This window comes from Choloepus didactylus, chromosome 8 (genome assembly GCF_015220235.1).
Source record: "Choloepus didactylus isolate mChoDid1 chromosome 8, mChoDid1.pri, whole genome shotgun sequence".
Taxonomy (NCBI): domain Eukaryota; kingdom Metazoa; phylum Chordata; class Mammalia; order Pilosa; family Megalonychidae; genus Choloepus; species Choloepus didactylus.
In genome coordinates, this window is record NC_051314.1 from 133,051,520 (window position 1) to 133,076,458 (window position 24,939).

The following is a 24,939-nucleotide window of genomic DNA, read 5'->3' on the forward strand; positions in this document are numbered from 1 at the left end:
TGACTCAGCAATCCCACTTCTTGGTATATATCCCAAAGAATTCAAAGTAGGGACTTGAACAGATATTTGTACATCAATGTTCAAAGCAGGATTGTTCAGAATAGCCAAAAGGAGGAAAGAACCCAAGTGTCCATCGAGAGGTGAATGGATAAGAAAATGTGGTATATCCATATAATAAATAGCTATAAACAGAAATGAAGTTCTGATACATGCTTCAACACAGATAAACCTTGAAGATAACGTGTTGAGTGAAATAAGCCAGACAAAAGGACATATATTGTATGATCCCACTTATATGAAATAACTAGAAAATGCAAATTCATAGGGGCTGGGGTGGGATGGGAAATGGGAAGTTAATACTTAAAAGGGTTCAACTTTTCTGTTGGAGGTGATGGAAAAGTTTTGATAATGGATGGTGGTGATGATAGCACAACATTGTGAATGTAAGTAACACCACTGAACTGTATGCTTGACAGTGATTAATATTAGAAATGTTATGTTGTATATATATGTTACCACAATAAAAATTTTTTAAAAAGGATCATGTGTGCAACCTACTCTCAAATGTTTATAAAATATAGAGACAGAATGTTATAGCACAAGTGGAAAAACATTAAAAGTTGGTAAATAATGGTTATCAGGGCAGGGGATATAGTGGAGTTCCCTGTATTGTTTTTATATTATTTTTGCAACTTTCATTTATGTTTGAAATTACTTCAAAATAAAAATTTAAACAAATGTGTAGTATATAGGCATGATGGAATATTATTCAGCTGTAAAGAGGAAATGAAGCTGTGTTTCATGCTACAACATGGATAAACTTTGAAGACAGCCCATTGAGTGAAATAACCCAGACACAAAAAGACAAATATTGTATGATTTCACTTAAATGATATACCTGGAATATGTAAATTCATGGAGACAGAAAGTGATTTACAGGTGGTTTATACCAGAGGTGGCAGTGCATTGAGGGAAATGAGGTGTTATTGCTTTGGTTGTAGTTTCTGTGATGAAAAAGTTGGGTTAGGGATATTGGTGATGGTAGCACTAATTAATATCACTGAGGAATACAACTGAAAGTAGTTAAAATGGGAAATTTCGAGTTGTATATATGTTACTATGAAAAAAAAATTATTAGGTAAAAGGTTGTTTGGGAATAGGGTCCAATTTAGAACCACTAATAATGGGATACCAGACATGAAGTGCTCCTCATGATGCAATCTGAAGTACACGGCATAACCTATGAAATATTTTTTCCAAAGTGTTAAATTTCAATCTAATCAAGCCTTTACACCTGGACTCCTCAAAAAGTCAGTCATTAAAGAATACTAAGAAAATAATAAAAGATATAATAACCAAATTCAATGCATTAACTTTCGTTAAAAAAAAACACCTCTAACGCTATTACTTAGATTATTGGGGAAATATGGACTGGATATTAAATATTACGAAGTTAGTGTTAATTCCCTTAGTTCACTAAACCTTACTTTGGCAAATATCTTCCTGATTTCTCTGTTAACGACACCACGATTTTTATCACTCCAATGATAGCCTCCAATGACAACTGCCCCCACCTGTTTTCGTTTCCACCACCTCCCCATCAGTTCTGGTTTTAATCACTTTTTTTTAAACAATTTATTGAGATGTAACTCATATAGCATACAATTCACCAACAATTTTTAGTATATTCACAGAGTTGTGTAACGATCACCACAATCAATTTTACATTTCATTACTCCAGAAAGAAACTCTGTACTCATTGGCGGTCGCTCCCAACCAGGCTTTCATCACTTCTGATCTGGCTCCGTACAATATCCTTCCAACTCCTTATCTTCAACTCTCTCGTTTCAACTCATTCCATGTACTCCGTAGGCAATGTGACTTCCCTAAAGCATGGTTTAGTTATTATACCCTCTCGCCTAGTACCTTCAGTTCTCCCGCAAAGTACGCTTCGATTCAAGTAAACAAATAGCCATTAAGCGCACGGAATATTCCAGGCATTGCCCTTAGGTGCCGAGAACACAAGATTCCATTCCAGCCCTAACTTCCTCTATTCTCCTCCAGTCTATTCAAAATGGATTGCTACTGAAGGTTTGTTTTATCGCCATTGTGCCTCTGCACAGTACGTTCCCTCTCCTGGTAAGGCCCTCTCTATCCCACCCCACTCCCATACCCCCAGAAATGTTTCCCAACTTTCGAGGACCATCTTCCCCGACAAATGTTTACGAACCCCTCAAGACCTGTACCTCTCTTTACACTTCTCTAACCCACTCGCTTGCACACACTTGAAGCTAATTATATTTGTAGAACTGAACATATTCTGCGAACGCAGCACTATTCGTTTTCTTGGAATCGCTAACTTCCCTCCTCACTCGGCAACTGACTCGCGAGTATTTACATCCCCCTTCCACCAAGCCACCTATTACCGGAAATGACTTAAAAAGAGGGAGCCGCCGCAGCCCCAGGGACCATAGATGTGAGTGACTCCTGGGAAATGCGTGCTAGAAGGGGCCTACTCTTCCGGGTCACGTCTGCACGAAGAGACCGCCAGGCTTCACTTGTCCGTCCTTCCGCTAGGGAGAAGGGAGCCGCCCCCTTCCCGCGCTCCTCGCCGATCCCGGCCCACCCTGACGCCGGCGGTGACGCAAGCGCGCTGGGGGTGAGCTCAGCCTCCATCATGGCGGCGGCGGTAGATTAGGGCCGCGGGTCGAAGCAGCCACCACCGCTGGGGGAACCTGTCGGAAGTAACTGTCGCCGCCGCCGCTTCTTTCATCTATTCTGGGGCAGGGGCCAGGGCCAGGTGAGGGGAGTGGGTTTCCGGGCAGGCAGAGCTGGGTAAGGAGGAGGTTTGCACCTGAGTAGGCTGGTGCCCAGAGGCTTTGTCGACCCACCGGCTTCCCGGTGGTCCCGGCGACGCTTGAGAGTTTGTGTGTGTGTGTGCGCGTGGAGCCCTCGGCGAAGCTAAAGGGTCCGTTTCATTATAGCGGGACCTGTCCAGCGTGGTCTCTCCGCCGACGCTTTTTGAGCGGACATTCTCTTTCAGGCTTAGGAACTCGGCCAGTTCTTCACTCCGCCTTTCTTCCTCACAAGTATCTTCACATGGAAAACCCGTTTCCATTTTTAAAACCACGCTAGGGAACGTGAACTTCTTTTTCGTCACGGAAAAGGTTCTAATGCTATTCACGTGAAATGATTATAGATGAGCTGTCGGTCCTAGTCGGTTCTTCATCCCGGATTTCTTATCCTTAATTCACTGCTTTTCTGACACCCATTGTTTTTTTTTTTTCCAGAAAAATCTGCCTTCTTACCAGCGTTCCAAGGAGAGAATAAGGAACCCCTCCAAGTTTCTTTCATAACCGGCTATGAGGGAGAACTCATAAGCTTTTCGAGCTGAGGTTTTAACCTAGGACGTTTCTGGCCAGTTGTTCACATGCAGTTGACTGATAGTAGCTTTGTTTAGCTCTTGACCACTCCCCGCACAAGTGTTTTGTTTATCCAGAATAGCTGTTTCACTGTCTCTATTTAGAAGTTTCGAATCGAGCTGCCATTGCCACTTCCATTCCTCTGTTTTGGCTTTAGAGTATAAGGCAAAATAAAAAGTCTGTGCGAAATTAACAGTAGGATTTCCCCTGGAAGTTTGGTATAAACTGGAATGTTGATCTCTGCCCTGACTTGTATGACCTTGAATAAGTTGCCACGCCCTTCTACTTTTTTTTTTTACCCACACCCCAAGTATTTGTGTACGTGATCAACTTTATATTTCATATACAGAGTTGGATAAATGTACACATGTACATATTTTCTTAGAAAATATTTTAGACATATTGCATTTTAAAACAATTAATACCCACCCACCTGCTTTTTAATCGTGGATTTTCAGCCTTAATTTTGATTTGTATCTTATTCCGAAAAATTGTCACCAAGAGTTCTTGTTTAATATATATACAGAGTTTGGGGAGAGGGAGTTGTTAACAGAGTAGCTGATTATTTTTAACAGCTTTATTAAGATATAATTAACATACCATACAATTCATCAGTTGTACAATTCAGTGGTCTTTAGTATATTCACAGAGTTGTGCATCCATTACCATATCAATTTTAGAACATTTTCATCACCTCAAAAAGAAACCTTGTACCTATCCCCTTTCCGGCTGTACCCTCCCCTCCTCCCTTCCCAGGCACCCACAAATCTAGGTTTTGACTCAGTGGCTTTGCCTATTATGGACATTTCATATAGATGGAATCATACAATATTTGTTTTTCTTTGTGACTAGCTTCTTTTACTTAGCATAAATGTCGTCAAGGTTCATCCATGATGTAGCATGTATCAGTACTTTGTTTTTATGGGTGAATAATATTGCATTGTATGGATACATCACATTTCGGTATCTATTCAGCAGTTGATGGACATTTAGGTTATTTCTACTTTTTGGCTATTGGGAATAATGCTGCTATGAACATTCACTTACAAGTTTTTGTGTAGACTTGTGTTTTCATTTATCTCCGGTACGTACCTAGGAATGCAACAAAGTTGACTGAATTTTATGTCTCCCTTTACACGAGCTATATACTCATATTTGGGAAGCCTAATTAACTTGCTGCAAAAGTCAGATTTTGTGTGTGTGTTTGTGGGGAAAGGGCGAACATGAGGCATTCTTCTGTAAGTAAATTATCTGTGATTGGTAACTGCTGAGTGAAAGTATTTTTAGGCAGCTGTTAATACAAGATTGAACTAGAATGTTTCAGTCAGGCATGTTTCAGATGGAAGGTGATAGTTTATGCTCAAGTGCTTAGTGTCTGCCTAAAGTACTTACTATCTGCCGAGTTTTAAAAATGACATCTTGCTCAGTTGCATTTCTCAGTTGGGTGAGGTGACTTTTGCGATTTCACAGTTTTTATTAGGATTATTTAATTTTACTTCTTTTGGAGAAACTTCTGAAATTCTGTGGGAACTAATAAAACAGGGATTAGAAAATGCAGTCATTGGATTCATGTTAATTTGTGGAACTTTTGAAAATATTTTTTACTGAAGTCACCAGTAAGCCTTGAGACTAGAGATTTAGTCGCCAAGAAATTTTGCTTGTTAATGTTTAAAATTCCAGAGTTTTGATTGTTGATTGAGTTATCTGTAGATTTTTATTTTTTTCCATATAAATTGGGATTATAGATGTGTTCAACTCTATTTTACCAGAGTATTTACCAATCTTACTACATTATAATTTTACTTCACTGGAAAGAAAAACAATTAGCTGCTGAAAAATGTAATTAAAAAACAATTACAATGTGTGTCTGTTATGGTTCTGTGGGATTAAGGGATACATTGTAGGTATGGTCTTCTAAATTAGTAGTCTGAGGTGGACACTAGGAATTTCTGTTTTTAACAAGCATCCTAGGTGATTATGATCAGACAGGTTTGGGAAACAGCTACAGAAGGCTCTGATGTTGCTGCAGATTTGATTTTCATAAGAGTTGGTTGTAGAATTCAATAGCTGCTGCGTATCTTCTGGTTATAGTTCATAAAATGTGCTTAATTCCTTTAGTGCTATCCGTGCTTGCATCCTGGAATTTGCACTGGTGTACATAATAGAAATCTGATTTTTTTTTAAAAAAAGGCAAACCCTTTATTGTAAAGTATAGATAGTAAATGTTTGTTTTTGGCGGATCATGGATGTTTTGTTCGCTGCTGGTTTCAGAAATGCCACCGAACTGATATATAAACACAATTAAGTTACCTGAGCTGCTTCAGACTACCTGTCTGGCTGACAACTATATGTAGCTCAATAGAGGAACAAACTGAAAGTGTGTGGCAGGGAGAAACAAATGGGTCACAAACGTATTGTAGTTTCTTTGAATTATAAAGAGATTTGAACTTTTGTATTGAAGGTCATATAAATAGTTCTTGATGCCAAAGAACTCTTGCACCTAATTTGAATTCTAAAAAATTCTACTTGGTATAAATTAAAGAGTAAAAGTAAACTATGTCCTCTTTTATCTTGTAAAAAGAAGCTTTTTACAGGAATATCTTTTTTTGGGTCCAAAATTTACTCTCCCTGTGTTGGTGAGGCACTGAGTGGAATGACCTGAGCACTGGCCCCTGCTTTCATGAAAGCTCTGGATGGTAGTCCCCAGATCACATTTACCTTCCATCTAATCTGTCTTTTTTCCTTTTTTTTCCTCAGCTCCATTCTCAAAATTGATAAATTTTCTTCTTTTGTTTTCAGGTTTCTGATACTAGGCAACCCACCAATGGAAATGAGGAAAAATGGCTTTGTTTTTCTACTGTTTGTTCTGGCTGTTATTATTAGTGTCGTCTTTTTTTTTAATAGACTACTTTTTTTTTTTTTTTTTATTCTGGAATTAGGTCTTTTATTGGATATACACATTGCAAATATCTTTTTCCAATCTATTGCATTTTTCTCACTATCTTCCAGACCCAATATTTTTTAATTTAACATAGATAAACAAGAGTTTATTTTTATAAGAAAACAGAGGTGGATGACTAAGAAGAAATATAGATTTGGCACTTGGGAAGACTAAAACACGAAGCTTAGTGGATTTGGGAGGAACCACAATATGACATTTAGTGTCACAGTTTCTCAGTTTTCTTTTCTATAGGGTAGAAAGTATTTGTTGTGTACAGAACCTCTCATTAAGTCACCTAGGGTTGTAAAAGAAGAAGAACATGGAAGATTAATAAATCTTAATTTATGTTGCCAAAACATCTTCATTTGTAAAAATAGACTAGGGCTGGTCTTTTAAGCAGATGCACATTGATGTATCTTTCTATAGAATTATTCTTTGCAAACTTCAGCAGTAGTAGAAATTGTGTTAAAATCTATCAGATGAAACACTTAACCCTCAACATAGGTTGGTAGTATATAAAGCAAAGAGAAGAGAGCTCAGTGATTAATCTGTGCAAGTCACCCAACCTTCACATTCTTTGAGGGCCAAATGTGTCTCGTGAATATTTGATTGATTGCACTGTCAGCAACATCTACTTCAAAAGCAAGATATGCAAAGAAAATATTGTACCCCAGTTTTTGTATAGTTTCATAGAAATATGTGGTACAATATAAGGAAAGGAGTACTGGCTTTGGCTTTAGGGCAGTATTCCGGTTTGCTAAAGCTTCTGGAACGCAAAATACCAGAAATGGATTGGCTTTTTCAATGGAAATTCATTAGGTTACAAATTTAAAGTTCCAAACCCATGAAAATGTCCAAATAAGGGCATCCAGAGAAAGATACCTTGAAGAAAGGCCGATGGCATGGGAAGGCACATGGCCACGTCTGTTGGCCCTTCTCTCCAAAATGTCTCTGGGCTTCTGTGTGTCCTTGCTTGTTCCTCCCAGGGCATTTCTGTCTCTTGGCTCTATTCAAAATGTCTCTCCCTTTTATCCTCTCATAGAGGATGCCAGTAAAGATGATTAAGACTCACCTTGAATGGGTGGGGTCACCCGTCCATGGAAACAGTCTAATCAAAGGGTCCTACCCCTAATAGGTCTGGCCACACAAGAGTGCATTAAGGGTGTTAGACTACTTTTTTAGAGCACTTTTAGGTTTACAGAAAAGCAAGCAAGCGTTTGAGCTTTTACCTCTGAATCCCTCTTTTTTAGCATGCTGCCAGGCATGCAGTGAACATGTGTTGACTGAATACAGTTAAGGGCTTAAGGTTAGGAAATGAGGAAGATGTAGCTAACCAATGTTGCACTAATCAACTGTATGATTTTGGGCAAATAAATTGTCTATTTTTGTTTCTTCATGTCTAAATTGGACTTTTACTTTTTCTTCTTAGCATGGAGGATTCCCGTGACAACATATGGAGAAGTGTTTTGGAAATGGAGGTGTATATGCAGATCTAATTTATTTTTAGTATTTGTTAGAAATACAAGAGCCCATCATGTAGTATGCTGATTAGGCACTGCAGAATGTTGCAAAGGAAGTGGATGCCCTCTCTTCTCAGAATACCCTTAGAGTGCATGACAACATAGCAGTGCTATGGAGTTTACATTTGGCATATTCTCTATGCCTCTGTCCTATAATTTAATACCAAAACATTATGTGGTTCTAGGATCTGCTCATACCACCTAACCACAGGCCTGAATAAGCTGCTGCTTTGCCATAACAGCTGGGAGCTCAAGCTAAATTAGAAATTGGATGGCTATTTTATTTTATACTGCAGATCCAATATATTTAGGTCTGGTTTGTTTATAACTAAAATACCAGATAATCTGTTTAAAGTCTCAAAAATGTATTCTAAAGCTTAAATGATTTGAATTTGTCTTATAGTCTCTATTAGTGTGTGTTGTTGAGAACTGATTGAATATATTACTATACATTGTCAAATATGTGGATATTAACATACATACTAGACCTAAGGACTGTTTTGCAAATGAGATGGTGAGTATGGAAGATGGAAAATTATGAAATCCTTGATTATGGTTATATTTATAATTAGGCAGTTGAGTTTTGTAAAAAAGTTTGAAGAGCATTAGGCTAAAAAATTTAGTTACTTCGTGAACTAGGCTTATCTACGGCATCTGGGTGGAGGGAATGTCTAAAAGTGTGGTCAGGAATATTTTATTTTATTTATTTTTTGTTTTATCTTTTATCTGCTTGTTTTTTTGTGTGTGTTTTTTTTAGGAATATTTTAGTATAACAAGGTAGAGAACAATTTTTTATGTAAACCATTACCAAAAATATGAGGACTTCTTTATTCTTGTTACCAAACAAATATTGAGATTTCTTAAAGCTATAATTGATAAAATTAAAAATTTTATCAATTCTTCCCTTCTCTTTTGGGACTCTGCTCCATAATTTATTCCTCTTCTCTGTAAATCTTTTTATTGGCTCCTTCTCCACTGGGTATAAACGTGCTTAACTCTCTTTCATCATGGGAAAAAAAACACACAAAAAATCGAAACAAATGAACTCTCCCAGGCCTTTTCACTCTCTAGTCTCCGTTCTTTTCTTCCCTTCATACTAAGATGTGTCTTTGAAAGAATAGTGTAGAACTCACTTCCCTATTTCTCACTTTCTCATCAGTCTTCACCTCCCTGGTTTTTTGCCCTTGCCCCTGCCAGTCAATCAAAATTGTTCTGTCAGAAATCTCACATGACTTCCTAATGCCATCTGACATTTTCGTTCTCCTTGTGACATGTTGCTTTTTTTTTTTTTTAATTTTATGGAGGTAAAAAATATATAACATGAAATTTACTATTTTAGAAGTTTTTAAGTGTCCAGTTCAGTGCCATTAGTTATTTTCACAGTGTTTTGCAACCATCATTACTATCCATTTCCAAAACTTTTTTGTAATCCCAAAGAGAAACTCTGTGCCCGTTAAGCAATATTCCCCAATCCCTCCTCCTTCCAGCTCTTGGTAACCTCTAATTTACTTTTTGCTTTTGACTTGTCTATTCTAAGTACCTCATATAAGTGGAATTATATATTTGTCTTTTTGTACATGCCTTATTAGCATAATGTTTCCAAGGTTTGTCCATTTGTAGCATATTATTAGAACTTTATTCCTTTTTATGGCTGAATAATGTTCTATTGTATGATTGTATCACTCTTTGTCATTTATCTGTTGATGGACACTTGGGTTGCTTCCACCTTTTGGTTGTTGTGAATAAAGCTGCTATGAACATGGGAGTACAACTTTGAGTCCCTGTTTTCAATTCTTTTGGGTATATACCTAGGAGTAGAATTGCTGAGTCATGTGGTAATTCTATGTTCAACTTTAGAGGAACCACCAAACTGTTTTTCACAGCAGCCGCACCATTTTAGATCCCCGCCAGCAATGTACAAGGGTTCTTAAAAATTCTCTGCATCCTCACCAACTCTTATTTTCTGTTATTTTTTTTTTAATAATAGCTATTCTAATGGGTGTGAAGTGGTATCTCCTTGTGGTTTTGATTTGCATTTCCCTGATGGCTAATGATATTGAACATCTTTTCATGTGCCTTTTGGTCATTTGTATATCTTCTTTGAAGAAATATATATTCAAGTCCTTTGCCCATTTTTAAATTGGGTTGTTTGTCTTTTTGTTGTTGGGTTATAGGAGTTCATATATATGCTGGAGACTAGAACCTTATCAGATACATAATTTGTAACTATTTTCTCCCATTCTGTAGGTTGTCTTTTCACTTTCTTGATAATGTCGTTTGATGCACAAGTTTTAATTTTGGTGAAGTCCAGTTTATCTATTTTTTTCTTTGGTGTTGTTATTTCTCTTTTGTTGTTTGTGCTTTTGGTGTCATAGCTAAGAATCCATTGCCAAATATCCAGCTTCATAAAGATTTATTCCTATGTTTTTTCCTAAGAGTTTTGTGCTTTTAGCTTTTATGTTTAGGTCCTTGATCTATTTTGAGTTTAATTTTTGTGTATGTGAGATAGTGGTCCAATTTCATTGTTTTGTATGTGGAAATCTAGTTGTCCCAGCACCATTTGTTTGAGACTTTTCTTTCCCTGTGGGATGGACTTGGCATTCATGTTGAAAATCAATTGACCATAAACACATGGATATATCTCTGGATGTTCAATTCTACTGCTTTGGTCTATGTGGCATTACTTATGCCAGGATCATACTGTTGGTTACTATAACTTAGTGGTAAGTTTTAATCAGGAAGTATGAGTCCTCCAACTTGACTCATTTTCAAGATTGTTTTGGCCGTTAAGAAATGTCATTACACATTTCAGTTTGACTTGTTTGTTCAGTACTTCTTATTGAAATGCTTCCCCTGGCTTCCGTGACTCCTCTTCCCTGGTTTTCTTCCTACCTCTCTGGCTGTACCAATCCAGGATAAGAAGTCTTCTCTTTTGGCTTGTCATCTTTTAGTCACCACTCAAACATTAGTGGTGCCTTGTGTTCTAATTGTGCACCTGATGCTGCCTTTTTTTTTTTTTTTTTTTAAATCAGATTGGTGTTTCTCAATTTTTTTTTTTTCCCCAACCCATGTCCTGTTTTGATAGATAGAAATTTTCCTGGTTCCCATTTTGGTAACAGGGAAGGGATGGTTTTTCTTCCTCCTTGACTCTTCACCGAGACTCATTGATACAAAGAAGATAGATGCTTTTGAGCTTTATTTCCTATATTTTGTAATCTGAAAAAAGGTAATTTTTCCTTTTTCAAGTATTAAAACTGTATTTTGAATATGGTTTTCAAACTGTATTACTCGTTTTTCCCCAGATATTGCAGTACTGCCTTTCCTATAGAAAATTGCTGCTCTCCATCCAATTTCCTTAAGTAATTTTATTTACTTAGATCTGTGTGGAATATTTACACTTTCACATTTTCAGTGCAGACCTCTCTCCTGAATTTAAGACCTGTATGTTCAACTGCTTGTTATGTATCTCCACCCTGACAACTCATAGATACTTAAAAATTCACTATGCCCCAAAGTGAATGCTTTATCTATCCTTTTCCCCCAAAGAAACTCTTCCTGTGTTACCTCGTTTGAGAAATGTAACACCACTTTCCATACAGCTGTCTACATTAGTCTCTCATTGAGTTAGTTAACAAATCTTTGAATCTCCTCTGAATATTTTTCCTATCCCACTCCTTTTCAGTGTTCCTGCTCTAGTTCAGGCCCCCAATACAACTCTTATTTAGATTTTTCCAGTGTTCTAACTTGTCTCCTAGTCTCCAATTTCATTCTGTATTCCACACTGCCTCCAGGATGATTTCTGTAAAATATAATCTGCTGATATGCTTCCCTTGCTTAAAACCCTTCAGTGGTTCCCTGTGGCTCCTTATGGCTTTCTACAGTTTTTAACCTAATTCGCATCATGATTATTTTGAGAATCTAATGAAAGAAATGGAGTGCGTTCTCTCCAGAAAAATGCTCATGTGCAGAGGATTTGCACACAGTTCTAGAGGGTTTATACATGCCAGTTTTGGGGCATGGTTAAAATAATCCCGCCCTGTGGGATAAATCTTGAATTCCCTAATTGCTATAGAATACAAAGCACACCAAATGCTGACTTTACCCTCGCTGAGCCCCTTGTCCCCCCTTGTATTTTATAATCTAGCCATGACAAACTCCTTAGATTTTGTAGTGCTCCAGCTGTTTTGAAATGCTTATATAGTTGTTCTTAGTTGTCTTTATTCTTTATTCCTTACCCCATTCCCGAGCTATTGCAACTAGTGAACACCTACTCCTCTTCCAAGATTGACTCGGTTTTACTTTATAAATTCAGGTTTCCTTTCTAAAACCTTTTCTGATTTTCACTTCATTTTTCCTTTCACCAGAGAAACTTGCCTGTTTCTTCTTTTGAGTTCCCCTTCTCCCTCCTTCAGGGATACTGATTTGTATCATGGAACTTTATTGTTCTTATTTGTTTATATATTTTTGTTTTCTTCTACTCAGTTCTTAACACTGAGGGCAGGTAATTTATAACATTTATTTTCATGCCTAATGCCTACATTGTGTCTTGTAGCAGAAGAAATGTCTCTTGAATGAATACAAAAAATTATCAGAAGGCATTGTCTTCTATTTCAGTTGATGTAATTATACTATTAGGTCTGTATGTGAGCCTTTCAGAATTAGAAGATTTTTCTAAATTGTAAATTCAGCCTAGTAAACCTAACATAAATGTAGTTCCTTTACAATTGATGGGAAACTGCCTTAAAATTTTAGGAAAATTAGGTTCCTGTCTTGGCCCTTGTACCAGTGAGGTTTTGATTGTAAACAGCACAAACTGACTCTAGCTAACTTAAGCAGACTTTAGCTAACTTACGGGAAGGATGCTGGGTAGTACTCAGAATGGATGGGAAAACTGGAGAAGCAGGCTTGGGAAACTGGCTGGAACCAAGGAAGATTAGGCTGTGGACTCTTGGGCATGGTCAGGTCACAGGAATAGAATAGTTGAGACATTGCTGCTGGATCCTCACCGCGCCCCTGCCGAACTCCTGCCTCCTTCTCCATGAATCATCTTTAAATGTCTCTCCAGATTCCAAATTCTAAGTTGGAGCCTCTGACTTGGATGAGTCTAGATCACATATCCTTAGGTTTCAGCTTTTGTAGTAGCAAGGGAGGCAGATTCTGTTTCCCACCAAGGTTTACCCAGTAGAGGATTCTCCATGGAAAGGAAATTGGGTTCAGGTGCCAGGCAGCCACAAAAGGGCAAATGTCCACCAGACACTGGTGCTGACCAACACCTGAGTTACCAGCCTCAGAAAACTTATTACTTCTGTGGGTTTGCCTTTTATTATCCATAAATTTGGAATACTGTGTTCCCACTATTAAATGGAAACAATGTAAAGGTATGATCAGATATTTTGAGTATTTCAGGAATAAAACACCTGTAGAACATAGTATTGTGGCTTTCGTTCCTGATACAGGCTGTAATGCTTTTTTCCCTTTCTTTGTACAAACAGAATATGTATTATAATTTTGAAGTACCTTTCTGAAGTTTATGGGAACTTTTAAAGTTGAACAAACTATTCCTATGCCTGTTGTTTGATTAACTGGATGTTTGCTACCATTTAATAGCACTGCCTCCTGAAGATGGAAACAATAGGGACTTTAAAATGTTGAACCAAGATTTCTTTTGATGGTCAAAGAAAGCAATGGTATTGGTAGCAACCATGAATGCATTAAAAAAACAAATGATATTTAACTCTTCTAAGCAGATTTTCGTGTTATCTTTCTTTTATCTCTTTGTATAGCCACTCATTTATTTTGTGTATTTCAAATTCTGGATATATGTTTTTCTTGTTTATCATCCTAAGACATTTATCTTAGTTTGTTTATTTCATATATTAGATTTTGCCAACATTGCCTGTCTCTTTTTCCCATCAAGGGTTATCTAAACCCCATTCCTTTTGCGAGATGTTTCTTGAGATCTTTAAGCTGTCCATATTGTTTGTTGTTTTAAAAAGGGAAACAGTTATTTAGAAAAACTCTTTAAGAGTGGCACAAGACATTTTGTATGTAGATAGGTAAAACAGCTGCCAAGTCCCTGTGAAGAAATAAGGTTATATTGATAGTGTGAATGTTAGGGAGCCTAACGAATTTCAGAGTAAAGTGGCTCAAATAGCAGTTGGAGGTGAGTGGTCTAAGCTGGCAGGGCAGCTCTGCTCCATTATGGTCACGCAGGGACCTGGGTTTTTTCTGTCTTGTTTTACCATCTCCCAGGGTGGTGTCCTTGTTTGTATGGTCAAAGCTAGGTTCCTGTCACATTCACATTCCAAACCATAGAAAGGAGGCAAGAGGAGTCTTTCAGGAGAGACCCACAAGTTATACTTATCTCTTCTGTTCACATTCCTCTGATTCCTCAGAACTAATTATAGAGCACATTAAGCTGCTAAGGAGACTGGGAAATGTAGTCTGAAGCTGTGTGACTATGGACCTAGCTGAAATTTAGGAGATCTTATTCATAAAAGTAATACAAGCAAATACTATATACTGGAGCTGGGGAAGGACAGAGAGGGAAGGAAGGTAGCTGGTGTTTTGCCACATATGTGAAATAGAGAAACTAGAAAGAGATATACAAAGGGAAATTTGCTTTTGATCTGAAATCTGAATAGGCTAGTTCCTAAACAGTTTTTTTTTTTTTTTTTTTTTAAGATTACTGTAAAGAAGAAAAGTCTGAAAAAATTTATTTTGGTGTCTAGTTGAATAATTGGGGTCAATGGGAAAATGTACTGGCATGCAATAAAGTTTAAACTGAAAAATGTTTTTATGTTTCTAGGTTTTACACATCTGTAAGTAGACTTCTTTGGAGTTCTGCTGGCCAACTCAATGGCGTCCGCTACTGCTGTGCCTCTAGGATTTCACTATGAAACCAAGTATGTTGTTCTCAGCTACTTGGGACTCCTCTCTCAGGAGAAGCTGCAAGAGCAGCAACTGTCCTCACCCCAAGGTAATAACTTCAGCTTGTGGTAGTGATATTAAATAGTAATAAGTATTTCTTATATAAAGGTATATTCTAATTTGTATCTAAATAAAATATGCTTATGGTTATAAAATCAAATAATACTAATAGGCTTATAAAAGATAGCCTCTTATCTCATCCCTTCCCTCCCCTGCTCCAATTTGCAGAAGCAACTACTTTTTAAAAAAAATTCAGTTTTATTGAGATATGTTCACATACCATACAGTCATCCATGGTGTAAAATCAGCTGTTCACAGTACCATCATATAGTTGTGCCTTCATCACCCCAATCAATTTTTGAACACTTTTCTTACACTAGAAAGAATCAGAATAAGAATAAAAAATAAAAGTAAAAAAGAACACCCAAATCACCCCCCCCACCCTACTTTTAATTTAGTTTTTGTCTCCATTTTTCTTCTCATCCATCCATGCACTGGATAAAGAGAGTGTGATCCACAAGGCTTTCACAATCACAGTGTCACCCCATGTAAGCCACATTGCTAGACAATCATCTTCAAGAGTCAAGGCTACTGGGTTGCAGTTTGATAGTTTCAAGTATTTACTTCTAGCTATTCCAATGCATTAAAACTAAAAAGGGTTATCTATATAGAGTGTAAGAATGCCCACCAGGGTGATCTCTTGACTGCATTTGGAATCTCTCAGCCACTGAATCTTTATGTTGTTTCATTTCACATTCCCCTTTTGGTTAAGAATATGTTCTCAATCCCATGATGTTGGGTCCGGATTCATCCCCGGGAGTCATATCCTGCATTGCCAGGGAGATTTGCACCCCTGGGAGTCAGATCCCATGTAGGGGGATGGCAATGAGTTCACCTGCCAAGTTTGCTTAGCTAGAGAGAGAGGGCCACATCTGAGCAACAAAGAAGCACTCAGGGGGAGACTCTTCAGCACAATTATAAGCAGGTTTAGCCTCTCTGTTGCAGTAATGAGAAGCAACTACTTTCATTGCTTTTTAAGAGCTTGATCTTGCCATTGGTGTAGATAAAAATGTTCTATATGTATGTCAATATAAAGAGATCCATGTGTTTAGAGATTTCACACTTAATAAGAGGTGGATTAGAATTGCATATTTTTAAATTTATGATACAATTAAATTCCTTAAATTGACTTTATTTTGGCGATATTAGATTTACACAGTTAATTTATGTCTGATGGAGAGTTTACATTATTCTTTGCACTGTGAAGTTGTCTATATCCTTTAAATAGTTTGCGAAACTGAGCTTAAAACAGTTACTGGAGTCTGAATTAGTCTTCTTCATAAGATGTTAAGATACACGATCATCTTCCTAAATATTTTTATCCATAGACTACTACAGCCATGGAGGTAGTTCTCATTTAACTTCTGCTATTGTACGTCAGTAAGTGATAGTGTTGTGCATTCAGAAATGGTGGAATATAGTAGCCATTCTAACAGCCAGGAGGGGTGGAGGTGGTGTCCTAACAATGCTAATGTAAGTACCTACATGTAGCTAGTGGGTGTGTTCTGTTTTTGTAAAGTGAATCACATTTGAAACACCCTAAGAGAGATGGCTATTTAAAGCAAATTATGTCAAAATGACTTTAAAAATGAATAAAAGAAAATATGATAACAAATATGTAATTCATGATATTATCAAATTCATATAGCAACTACTTTAATTTCTATTGTCTTCTAATCATTACCAATATACAGTTTTTACATATTGAAATCAGTTATTTGTGATTTTTATTATTTCACTCATTTTCATTTTTTTTTTTTTAAATCTTCATTTTATTGAGATATATTCACATACCACGCAGTCATACAAAACAAATCGTACTTTCGATTGTTTACAGTACCATTACATAGTGATACATTCATCACCCAAATCAATCCCTGACACCTTCATTAGCACACACACAAAAATAACAAGAATAATAATTAGAGTGAAAAAGAGCAATTGAAGTAAAAAAGAACACTGGGTACCTTTGTCTGTTTGTTTCCTTCCCCTATTTTTCTACTCATCCATCCATAAACTAGACAAAGTGGAGTGTGGTCCTTATGGCTTTCCCAATCCCATTGTCACCCCTCATAAGCTACATTTTTATACAACTGTCTTCGAGATTCATGGGTTCTGGGTTGTAGTTTGATAGTTTCAGGTATCCACCACCAGCTACCCCAATTCTTTAGAACCTAAAAAGGGTTGTCTAAAGTGTGCATAAGAGTGCCCACCAGAGTGACCTCTCGGCTCCTTTTGGATTCTCTCTGCCACTGAAGCTTATTTCATTTCCTTTCACATCCCCCTTTTGGTCAAGAAGATGTTCTCCGTCCCACGATGCCAGGTCTACATTCCTCCCCGGGAGTCATATTCCATGTTGCCAGGGAGATTCACTCCCCTGGGTGTCTGATCCCACGTAGGGGGGAGGGCAGTGATTTCACCTTTCAAGTTGGCTTAGCTAGAGAGACAGGGCCACACCTGAGCAACAAAGAGGCATTCGGGAGGAGGCTCTTAGGCACAACCATAGGGAGGCCTAGCCTCTCCTTTGCAGCAACCGTCTTCCCAAGGGTAAAACCTGTGATAGAGGGCTCAACCCGTCAAACCACCAGTCCCCTATGTCTGTGGTCATGTTAGCAACCATGGAGGTGGGGTAGGCGAATACCCCTGCATTCTCCACAGGCTCCTCAAGGGGGCACTACATCTTTTTTTTTCCTTGTTTTTCTTTTCTTTTTTTTTTTTTTAACTTTCCCTTCTTTTTTAAATCAACTGTATGAAAAAAAAGTTAAAAAGAAAACAAACATACAATAAAAGAACATTTCAAAGAGACCATAACAAGGGAGTAAGAAAAAGACAACTAACCTAAGATAACTGCTTAACTTCCAACATGTTCCTACTTTACCCCAAGAAAGTTATCTAATATAGCAACATTTCTGTGAACTTGTTCCTACTATATCCATCAGAAATTAACAGACCATAGTCATTCCTGGGCATCCCCAGAACGTTAAATAGCTTATCTGTTTTTCTTGGATTATTGTTCCCCCTTCCTTAATTGCTCTCTATTGCTAGTTCCCCTACATTCCACATTATAAGCCATTTGTTTTACATTTTTCAAAGTTCACATTAGTGGTAGCATATAATATTTCTCTTTTTGTGCCTGGCTTATTTTGCTCAGCATTATGTCTTCAAGGTTCATCCATGTTGTCATATGTTTCACGAGATCGTTCCTTCTTACTGCCGCGTAGTATTCCATCGTGTGTATATACCACATTTTATTTATCCACTCATCTGTTGAAGGACATTTGGGTTGTTTCCATCTCTTGGCAATTGTGAATAATGCTGCTATGAACATTGGCGTGCAGGTATCTGTTCGTGTCACTGCTTTCCGGTCTTCCGGGTATATACCGAGAAGTGCAATCGCTGGATCGAACGGTAACTCTATATCTAGTTTTCTAAGGAACTGCCAGACTGACTTCCAGAGTGGCTGAACCATTATACAGTCCCACCAACAATGAATAAGAGTTCCAATTTCTCCACATCCCCTCCAGCATTTGTAGTTTCCTGTTTGTTTAATGGCAGCCATTGTAACCGGTGTTAGATGGTATCTCATTGTGGTCTTAATTTGCATCTCTCTAATAGCTAGTGAAGCTGAACATTTTTTCATGTGTTTCTTGGCCATTTGTATTTCCTCTTCAGAGAACTGTCTTTTCATATCTTTTGCCCATTTTATAATTGGGCCGACTGTACTATTATCATTGAGTTGTAGGATTTCTTTATATATGCAAGATATCAGTCTTTTGTCAGATACATGGTTTCCAAAAATTTTTTCCCATTGAGTTGGCTGCCTCTTTACCTTTTTGAGAAATTCCTTTGAGGTGCAGAAACTTCTAAGCTTGAGGAGTTCCCATTTATCTATTTTCTCTTTTGTTGCTTGTGCTTTGGGTGTAAAGTCTAGGAAGTGGCTGCCTAATACAAGGTCTTGAAGATGTTTTCCTACATTATCTTCTGGGAGTTTTATGGTACTTTCTTTTATATTGAGATCTTTGGTCCATTTTGAGTTAATTTTTGTGTAGGGGGTGAGGTAGGGGTCCTCTTTCATTCTTTTGAATATGGAAATCCAACTCTCCCAGCCCCATTTGTTGAAAAGACCATTATGACTCAGTTCAGTGACTTTGGGGGCCTTATCAAAGATCAGTCGGCCATAGATCTGAGGGTCTATCTCCGAATTCTCAGTTCGATTCCATTGATCTATATGTCTGTCTTTGTGCCAGTACCATGCTGTTTTGGCAACTGTGGCTTTATAATAAGCTTCAAAGTCAGGGAGTGTAAGTCCTCCCACTTCGTTTTTCTTTTTTAGAGTGTCTTTAGCAATTCGAGGCATGTTCCCTTTCCAAATAAATTTGATAACTAGCTTTTCCAAGTCTGCAAAGTAGGTTGTTGGAATTTTGATTGGGATTGCATTGAATCTGTAGATGAGTTTGGGTAGAATTGACATCTTAATGACATTTAGTCTTCCTATCCATGAACATGGAATATTTTTCCATCTTTTAAGGTCCCCTTCTGTTTCTTTTAGTAGAGTTATGTAGTTTTCTTTGTATAGGTCTTTTACATCTTTGGTTAAGTTTATTGCTAGGTACTTGATTTTTTTAGTTGCTATTGAAAATGGTATCTTTTTCTTGAGTGTCTCTTCAGTTTGTTCATTTCTAGCATATAGAAACATTACTGACTTATGTGCATTAACCTTGTATCCCGCTACTTTGCTAATCATTTTCATTTTAAAACATGTTTGTATGTTTCTGTTCTTAATATCCTCCATTGTTGTATGTCTCAGTAGTTTCCAATTTTTACTTTTTTATCAATAGCGCTGCTGTAAAATTCATTGTTAACCATAACAGCTTTCTTACCTAGGTCCCTAGGACTGATAGTAGGACTTTAATTGAAAAGGTCAATTAAACAGGGAATCATACATAAAAAGGTTATAAACAATTTTTTAAAAAATTAAATATTAATAAATGTACATTTATTTATTAATCTTGATGTAGGGCTACTGATATATCAAAAGTTTTAGCACTTCCAACAGCTACTGCAAATACTGCAGTAACTCAATTCAATTCAGTTCAATTCAGTTCTGACTATAACTATTTGGAATTAGGCCAAACTCAACTTGGTAAGGGCAGTCCTCTACAAGATGTCCCTTCAGGCACCAGGCATGTTTCAGGGGCCCAGGCCACCCACATGGTGACCAACTGGCTACAATTCTGGAGTTCCCATCATTCCCTTAGGTTTGATAATTCCACTAGAATAACTCCCAGAACTCACTGAAAGTGTTTATGATATAGTTTTATCATAGTAAAAGGATGCAAATAATAAGCCAGATGAAGTGATGTTTAGGAGGGTCTCAAACACAGGCTTCCTTGTCCTCTCTGCCTGCAGTCAGAACCTGTTTCCTTCTTTGCACAGCAGAGATATATCATGGAAGCTCCCTTGAGCTTTTAAGTGTCCAGAGCTTATATGGAGTTTCATTACATAGGCATGATTGGTGGAATCAATTCCCACGTAGTTGATCTCAATCTAAGTTCCCCCTCCCCTCCAGGAGGTCAGGGAGGTCTGGCTGTCTTGACAAGGCTGAAAGCCCCAACTCCTTCATCACATGGCTTGTCATCTCTTTAGCATATGAAGTACCAGGTTCTTTCCTGGGCCCTCCATGAATAACAAAAACATTCCTATTAATGGAAATTCCAAAGATTCAGAGGTTACCTCCTGAGGAACTGGGGACAAAGACTAGCCAAATTTTTCATTATTCTATAAGAGCGTTTTTCTATGAATAATGGTCTGTTGATTGGAATTCCATATTGTCTTTCTAGCATCAACCATACTTACTATCTATGATTTCCAGTTTATGTTCTTTTAAGTGGAGAAGGAGCAAAAGTCATGAATAAAACAATCTGATTGAAGGATCATTCTAGATTTTTATGATTTTTCCCATAATCTTTTATAATTATTGCTTTCACATCTAATTTGATAAAGTGAAGAACTTTCCAAAACATTTACATTAGTTTCATAGAAACAGCAAGTCTCTTTGCACAGTCATATTTCAGTGGTATCTATAATTTTAAATAAATTACTTAGTTACAGTGATAGGTTTAACTTTCATAAGACGGTTGGGGGAAGAAATAACTGATTCCTGGTAAGAATACAAGTTATGCTTATTCAAGTGTACTGGAGAGTAGTCTACTAGCTATATGTGTTCCACTTGCTGTGGGCATACTCAGTGTGTTTTACACAGTGAACAGAATGGGGCAGTCAATCCAGCAGATCACCTCAGGGGAGGTAGATTAAGAGCATTACTACTATATATTGCTCTCTCTTTTTGTTTTGAGTTATTTACTTTTGCTAAATTACCTAGAGTGAAACTGCTGAATCAAAAAGTAATAACATTTTTATGGGAAGCTTGTCATTTAAAATAAATATGTGGCCTACAAATTGTCATACCACATAGCATATCTTTTTAATTTTTTGCATAGCTTCTGAAAATGCTGATACCCAGTGTTCTTAGTCTCAGGTATTTAGATCCAGTGGGCATCTACCATAATTGATAATTTTTCCTTACAGGGGATCCATCTGGGTACTTGCACTGATAGTGATTAATACATAAACACTTAACTAACCTTAGGGAAGGACTGTGATGTACAATATTTCAGTTTATGAAGAAAGTTTGGGAATTTATTTTATGAAATGTGGTTTTTATACCCTAACCTTGTAGAACTCCATAGGTTCCAAAAGTAGGCAGCAAAACCCAGTGGTTCACAGCAAGACAGCTTATCACTCACAGCCCAGCAAACAGCAGGGGCATTAACATGTCTTGCAGCCTAGCAGGGAACGTGATGAACCTGTGATGAACCCACATGGTGACATTGCACACAGTGGGTTGTGCTGCTGCTGAGAAACCCAGGACTGAGGGCTCAGCACATTTTGTAGCAAACAGAAGGCAACCAGTTCCCCTCTCCAGGGAGCTAGTAGTCACAAGGTATTCATATTGTGGTCATCTTGGCCTGTCAAATTGCCTTCATGAGTACTACAATAATGACTCAGGGTTTGTTAGAAACAAGCATTATACCTAAAAAAAAATGCTCACCTGGTTCTGGAGGAGAAAAGAATTTATTTACAATCTTGCAAGATAGGATGCACAGCCAGAAACACGGTGGGCTGGCGCGCGGGAGGAAGAACATGGTGATCTTTTAATCTCCTATTCCTAATGCGCAAGTCCCTCCTGTTTCCCCATTGGCTGGATACTACAGAGGTTACAGCCTATCCGAGAGAGCTAACTAGCCTGTCTTTGAGATTTTAATTTGTACAGCCTATCCAAGAGAGCCAACTAGCCCATCTTTGAGATTTTGAATTGTGCTGCCTATCCGAGAGAGTTAATTCAGTTTAAATTTCCTGCTGGGAGTTCCCGCCTCTGATTTTACCCCATATTTTACATTCCAGTAACCATGGTTACTTTTCTATATAAGGATCTGGCACAGATTGTTTCTCTCTTCCCTTTACCACAGTGCCTGTTTAAGCCGGTTCTGCCGCCATTTTCCCTATTCCATGCTGTCTCTATGTGAAAGCTAAACTTAACCCTTTCTTACAGGGTTGAAGGACGGTTGTAGTCTGGCACACTCAACAAGGACATACAGGAATGCCTGGGGCTCATTGTAGACTTTCTCTTCCAAAAATCCACCCCTCAAGGTTAAATGCAGTGACATTCAGTGAAATCCATTCAGTTGATCTCATATAACACTTGATTAGGGCTGTTATCAAAAGATTAGGGCTATAATCAGCTGATCAGCTGGATGAGGCCGTCTTTCATATTGACCTCAGCCATCCACCTCAGGATCCTGGATTCAACTAAATGAGTAAGTCCCAGAGGGAACTAATAGGTGTTATTTCAGATAACCATTTAGCTTCTTTCTTTATGGCATGTGTAGATTGTTCCACTTAAACTGTGATATTAATCCAAACACAGCCAGATCTGTTGGCAGCCATACGTATTCCTCCCTATTCACCCAGGATGTACTAGTCTAAAACCAGTCTCTTATCCATTACAGCCTGTGTTGAAGGTGTTTAGACCCATCCGCTCTTCTATGGTTTGTGCCATCTCACTGGCTGTGGTAACTGTAGTTAAGGGTATGTTCCTGACTCCAATACCAGGAAACGGTAGTTGCACTGCTTGTTGGAACCAGGAGTCAGTGTAACCCCGGATCGACAGCCTTCTTTATCTGGGGACCCAACAAGAGGAATGTAGGCCAAGGGTTGGTGTCACTGATCCTTAGGAGTATTGTTCAAGGCAGGAGTTAGCAAACTGCAGGCTTTGTAATTTATATCAAATTCCTTAAGAAACATTTTCAAGCCTGCAGCAAGAACAGATTTCCAAAGCTGTTCAGTGTTTGATAATAGAAGTTAAGGATGGTTCTTGTTCAGAAAAAAATTCAGCCTCAGCCCTAGCTCAAAAAAACCACAATAAAATGTTATCACTGCTGTCATTGAACTGCTGTGTGGTTGGATATGTCAGGATATTCAGCTTCTATTTCTGACAAAAATTGATAGTACTGATGATGATTAAGTCCATGAGAGCAAATGAAGTTCACTATTGAAACTCCTGATTCATTAGCACATGATAGATTGAAATATTTTCCACAGAATAGCCATACTTTTTCAATACTTTATATTTTCACACTCTATGTAAATTTGTTCAACTATCCCCTTTCCTACTCCACACATGTTTTTATCACAGTTAATTATATCTTAGCAGATTCTACTTCAGATTGTACTGAATTAGTGTTTTCTCAACTTCTTTGAAAATATTCTTGCTTGTAATTGTTCTGTACGCATAGAGGTCAATTCTTTAGTCACTTCAAACTTGGCATTCTTCTTCAATAACAATGACAACTGAGCGATATCTGTAACATTTGTCAATTTGTCAAGTACCAAGGAAAACCACTCATAATTGTTTGCCTTGTATTTTAATTGGCGATTAGTGGTCTTCAATAAATTTTATTTTCTTTGAACACATTTCTTCATTTGAAGACGACTTAATTAACTCTCCATCAGTAGATGGCTTTTCTTGCTTGGCTAACAACTGAGCTACTTGGAAAACTTACTTTAGTTGCAGCCTTGTTTTCTGTTTTTTAGTTTTTATTTTCACTTTTGTGGTTTTATTTCATAGAAATAAAACTTGCACACCAGCTGTCTATTCATTTTCTTCGCTGCACAGCCAGGCATTGGGATTGGTGACTCTGATGGCCAGCTCTTTCCATGATGGCTTTGCAGTTCTTAGAAGAAACATTGTGAGCAATCTCAGCACAGTAAGATTTGTTACACATCAGCAGCACATCCAGCTCCTTGACATTACGGACCAGAAACTTTTGGAAGCTGCTGGGCAGCATGTGCTTCATTTTCGTGTGGCTCCCATAACCAGTGTTGGGCATCAAGATCTGGCTCTAAATCTTCTCTGCACCCTGTTGTCAGTGCCTCTGGGTTTCCACCAGTTACGTTTAATTTTGACATATTGGTCTGACTGGTGTGGATAAACTTCTTGGTCCTCTTTTTAACAATCTTGGGCATCATGAGGGGTCTGAGGGCAGCCATGATGCTGGGTAGGGGATGGCTGCCACCTCTGTGGGCAGCACCAAGGAAGAGAGTATCATTTTCATTTTTAATGAAGAAATTCTGCCATGATGAGAAATTGTGTATTGAATTTTCTTATTTTTCTGACTGTTGCTTTCCTGTGAGTTGGGAATGTTGCAAGGAGTGTCTATTCTGATAATGCCAGTATATATTGAATTCTTTTAGCACAGCTCTATTATCATTGCATAAAAATACAATACTTTGCCATCTTATTTGATAACAAAATAATCCACACTCCACTGTGCCTTAAAAGCATGGCATTCAGAGTCTACTTTTCTCTTACTTTCTTGTTTTGATATGGTGAATGTGTACAGATAAAGTAAAAGTAAGTCATGGTGCAGCAATACACATGGCAGTTGAAATGTTGTAGTTATGAGTGTTGCTGTGATATGTAGCGCACTGAACAGCAGTCTGAAAT

General features: G+C 37.8%; 1 protein-coding gene across 4 annotated transcripts in view; it reads left to right on the forward strand.

The window, feature by feature from the left end:
- Positions 1-2,529: 2,529 nt before the first annotated feature.
- BCL2L13 (BCL2 like 13) overlaps positions 2,530-24,939 on the forward strand; it is a 126,167-nt gene continuing 103,757 nt past the window's right edge. Inside the window, exons 1-2 of one of the 4 annotated variants that reach the window (XM_037848021.1) lie at positions 2,530-2,800; positions 14,692-14,862. In XM_037848021.1, coding sequence (XP_037703949.1) covers positions 14,742-14,862 — 121 coding nt within the window. In that variant the 5' untranslated portion in view covers positions 2,530-2,800; positions 14,692-14,741. The remainder of the gene's footprint in view (positions 2,801-14,691; positions 14,863-24,939) is intronic. The other 3 variants (XM_037848022.1, XR_005218554.1, XM_037848017.1) reach the window with 3 other exon arrangements.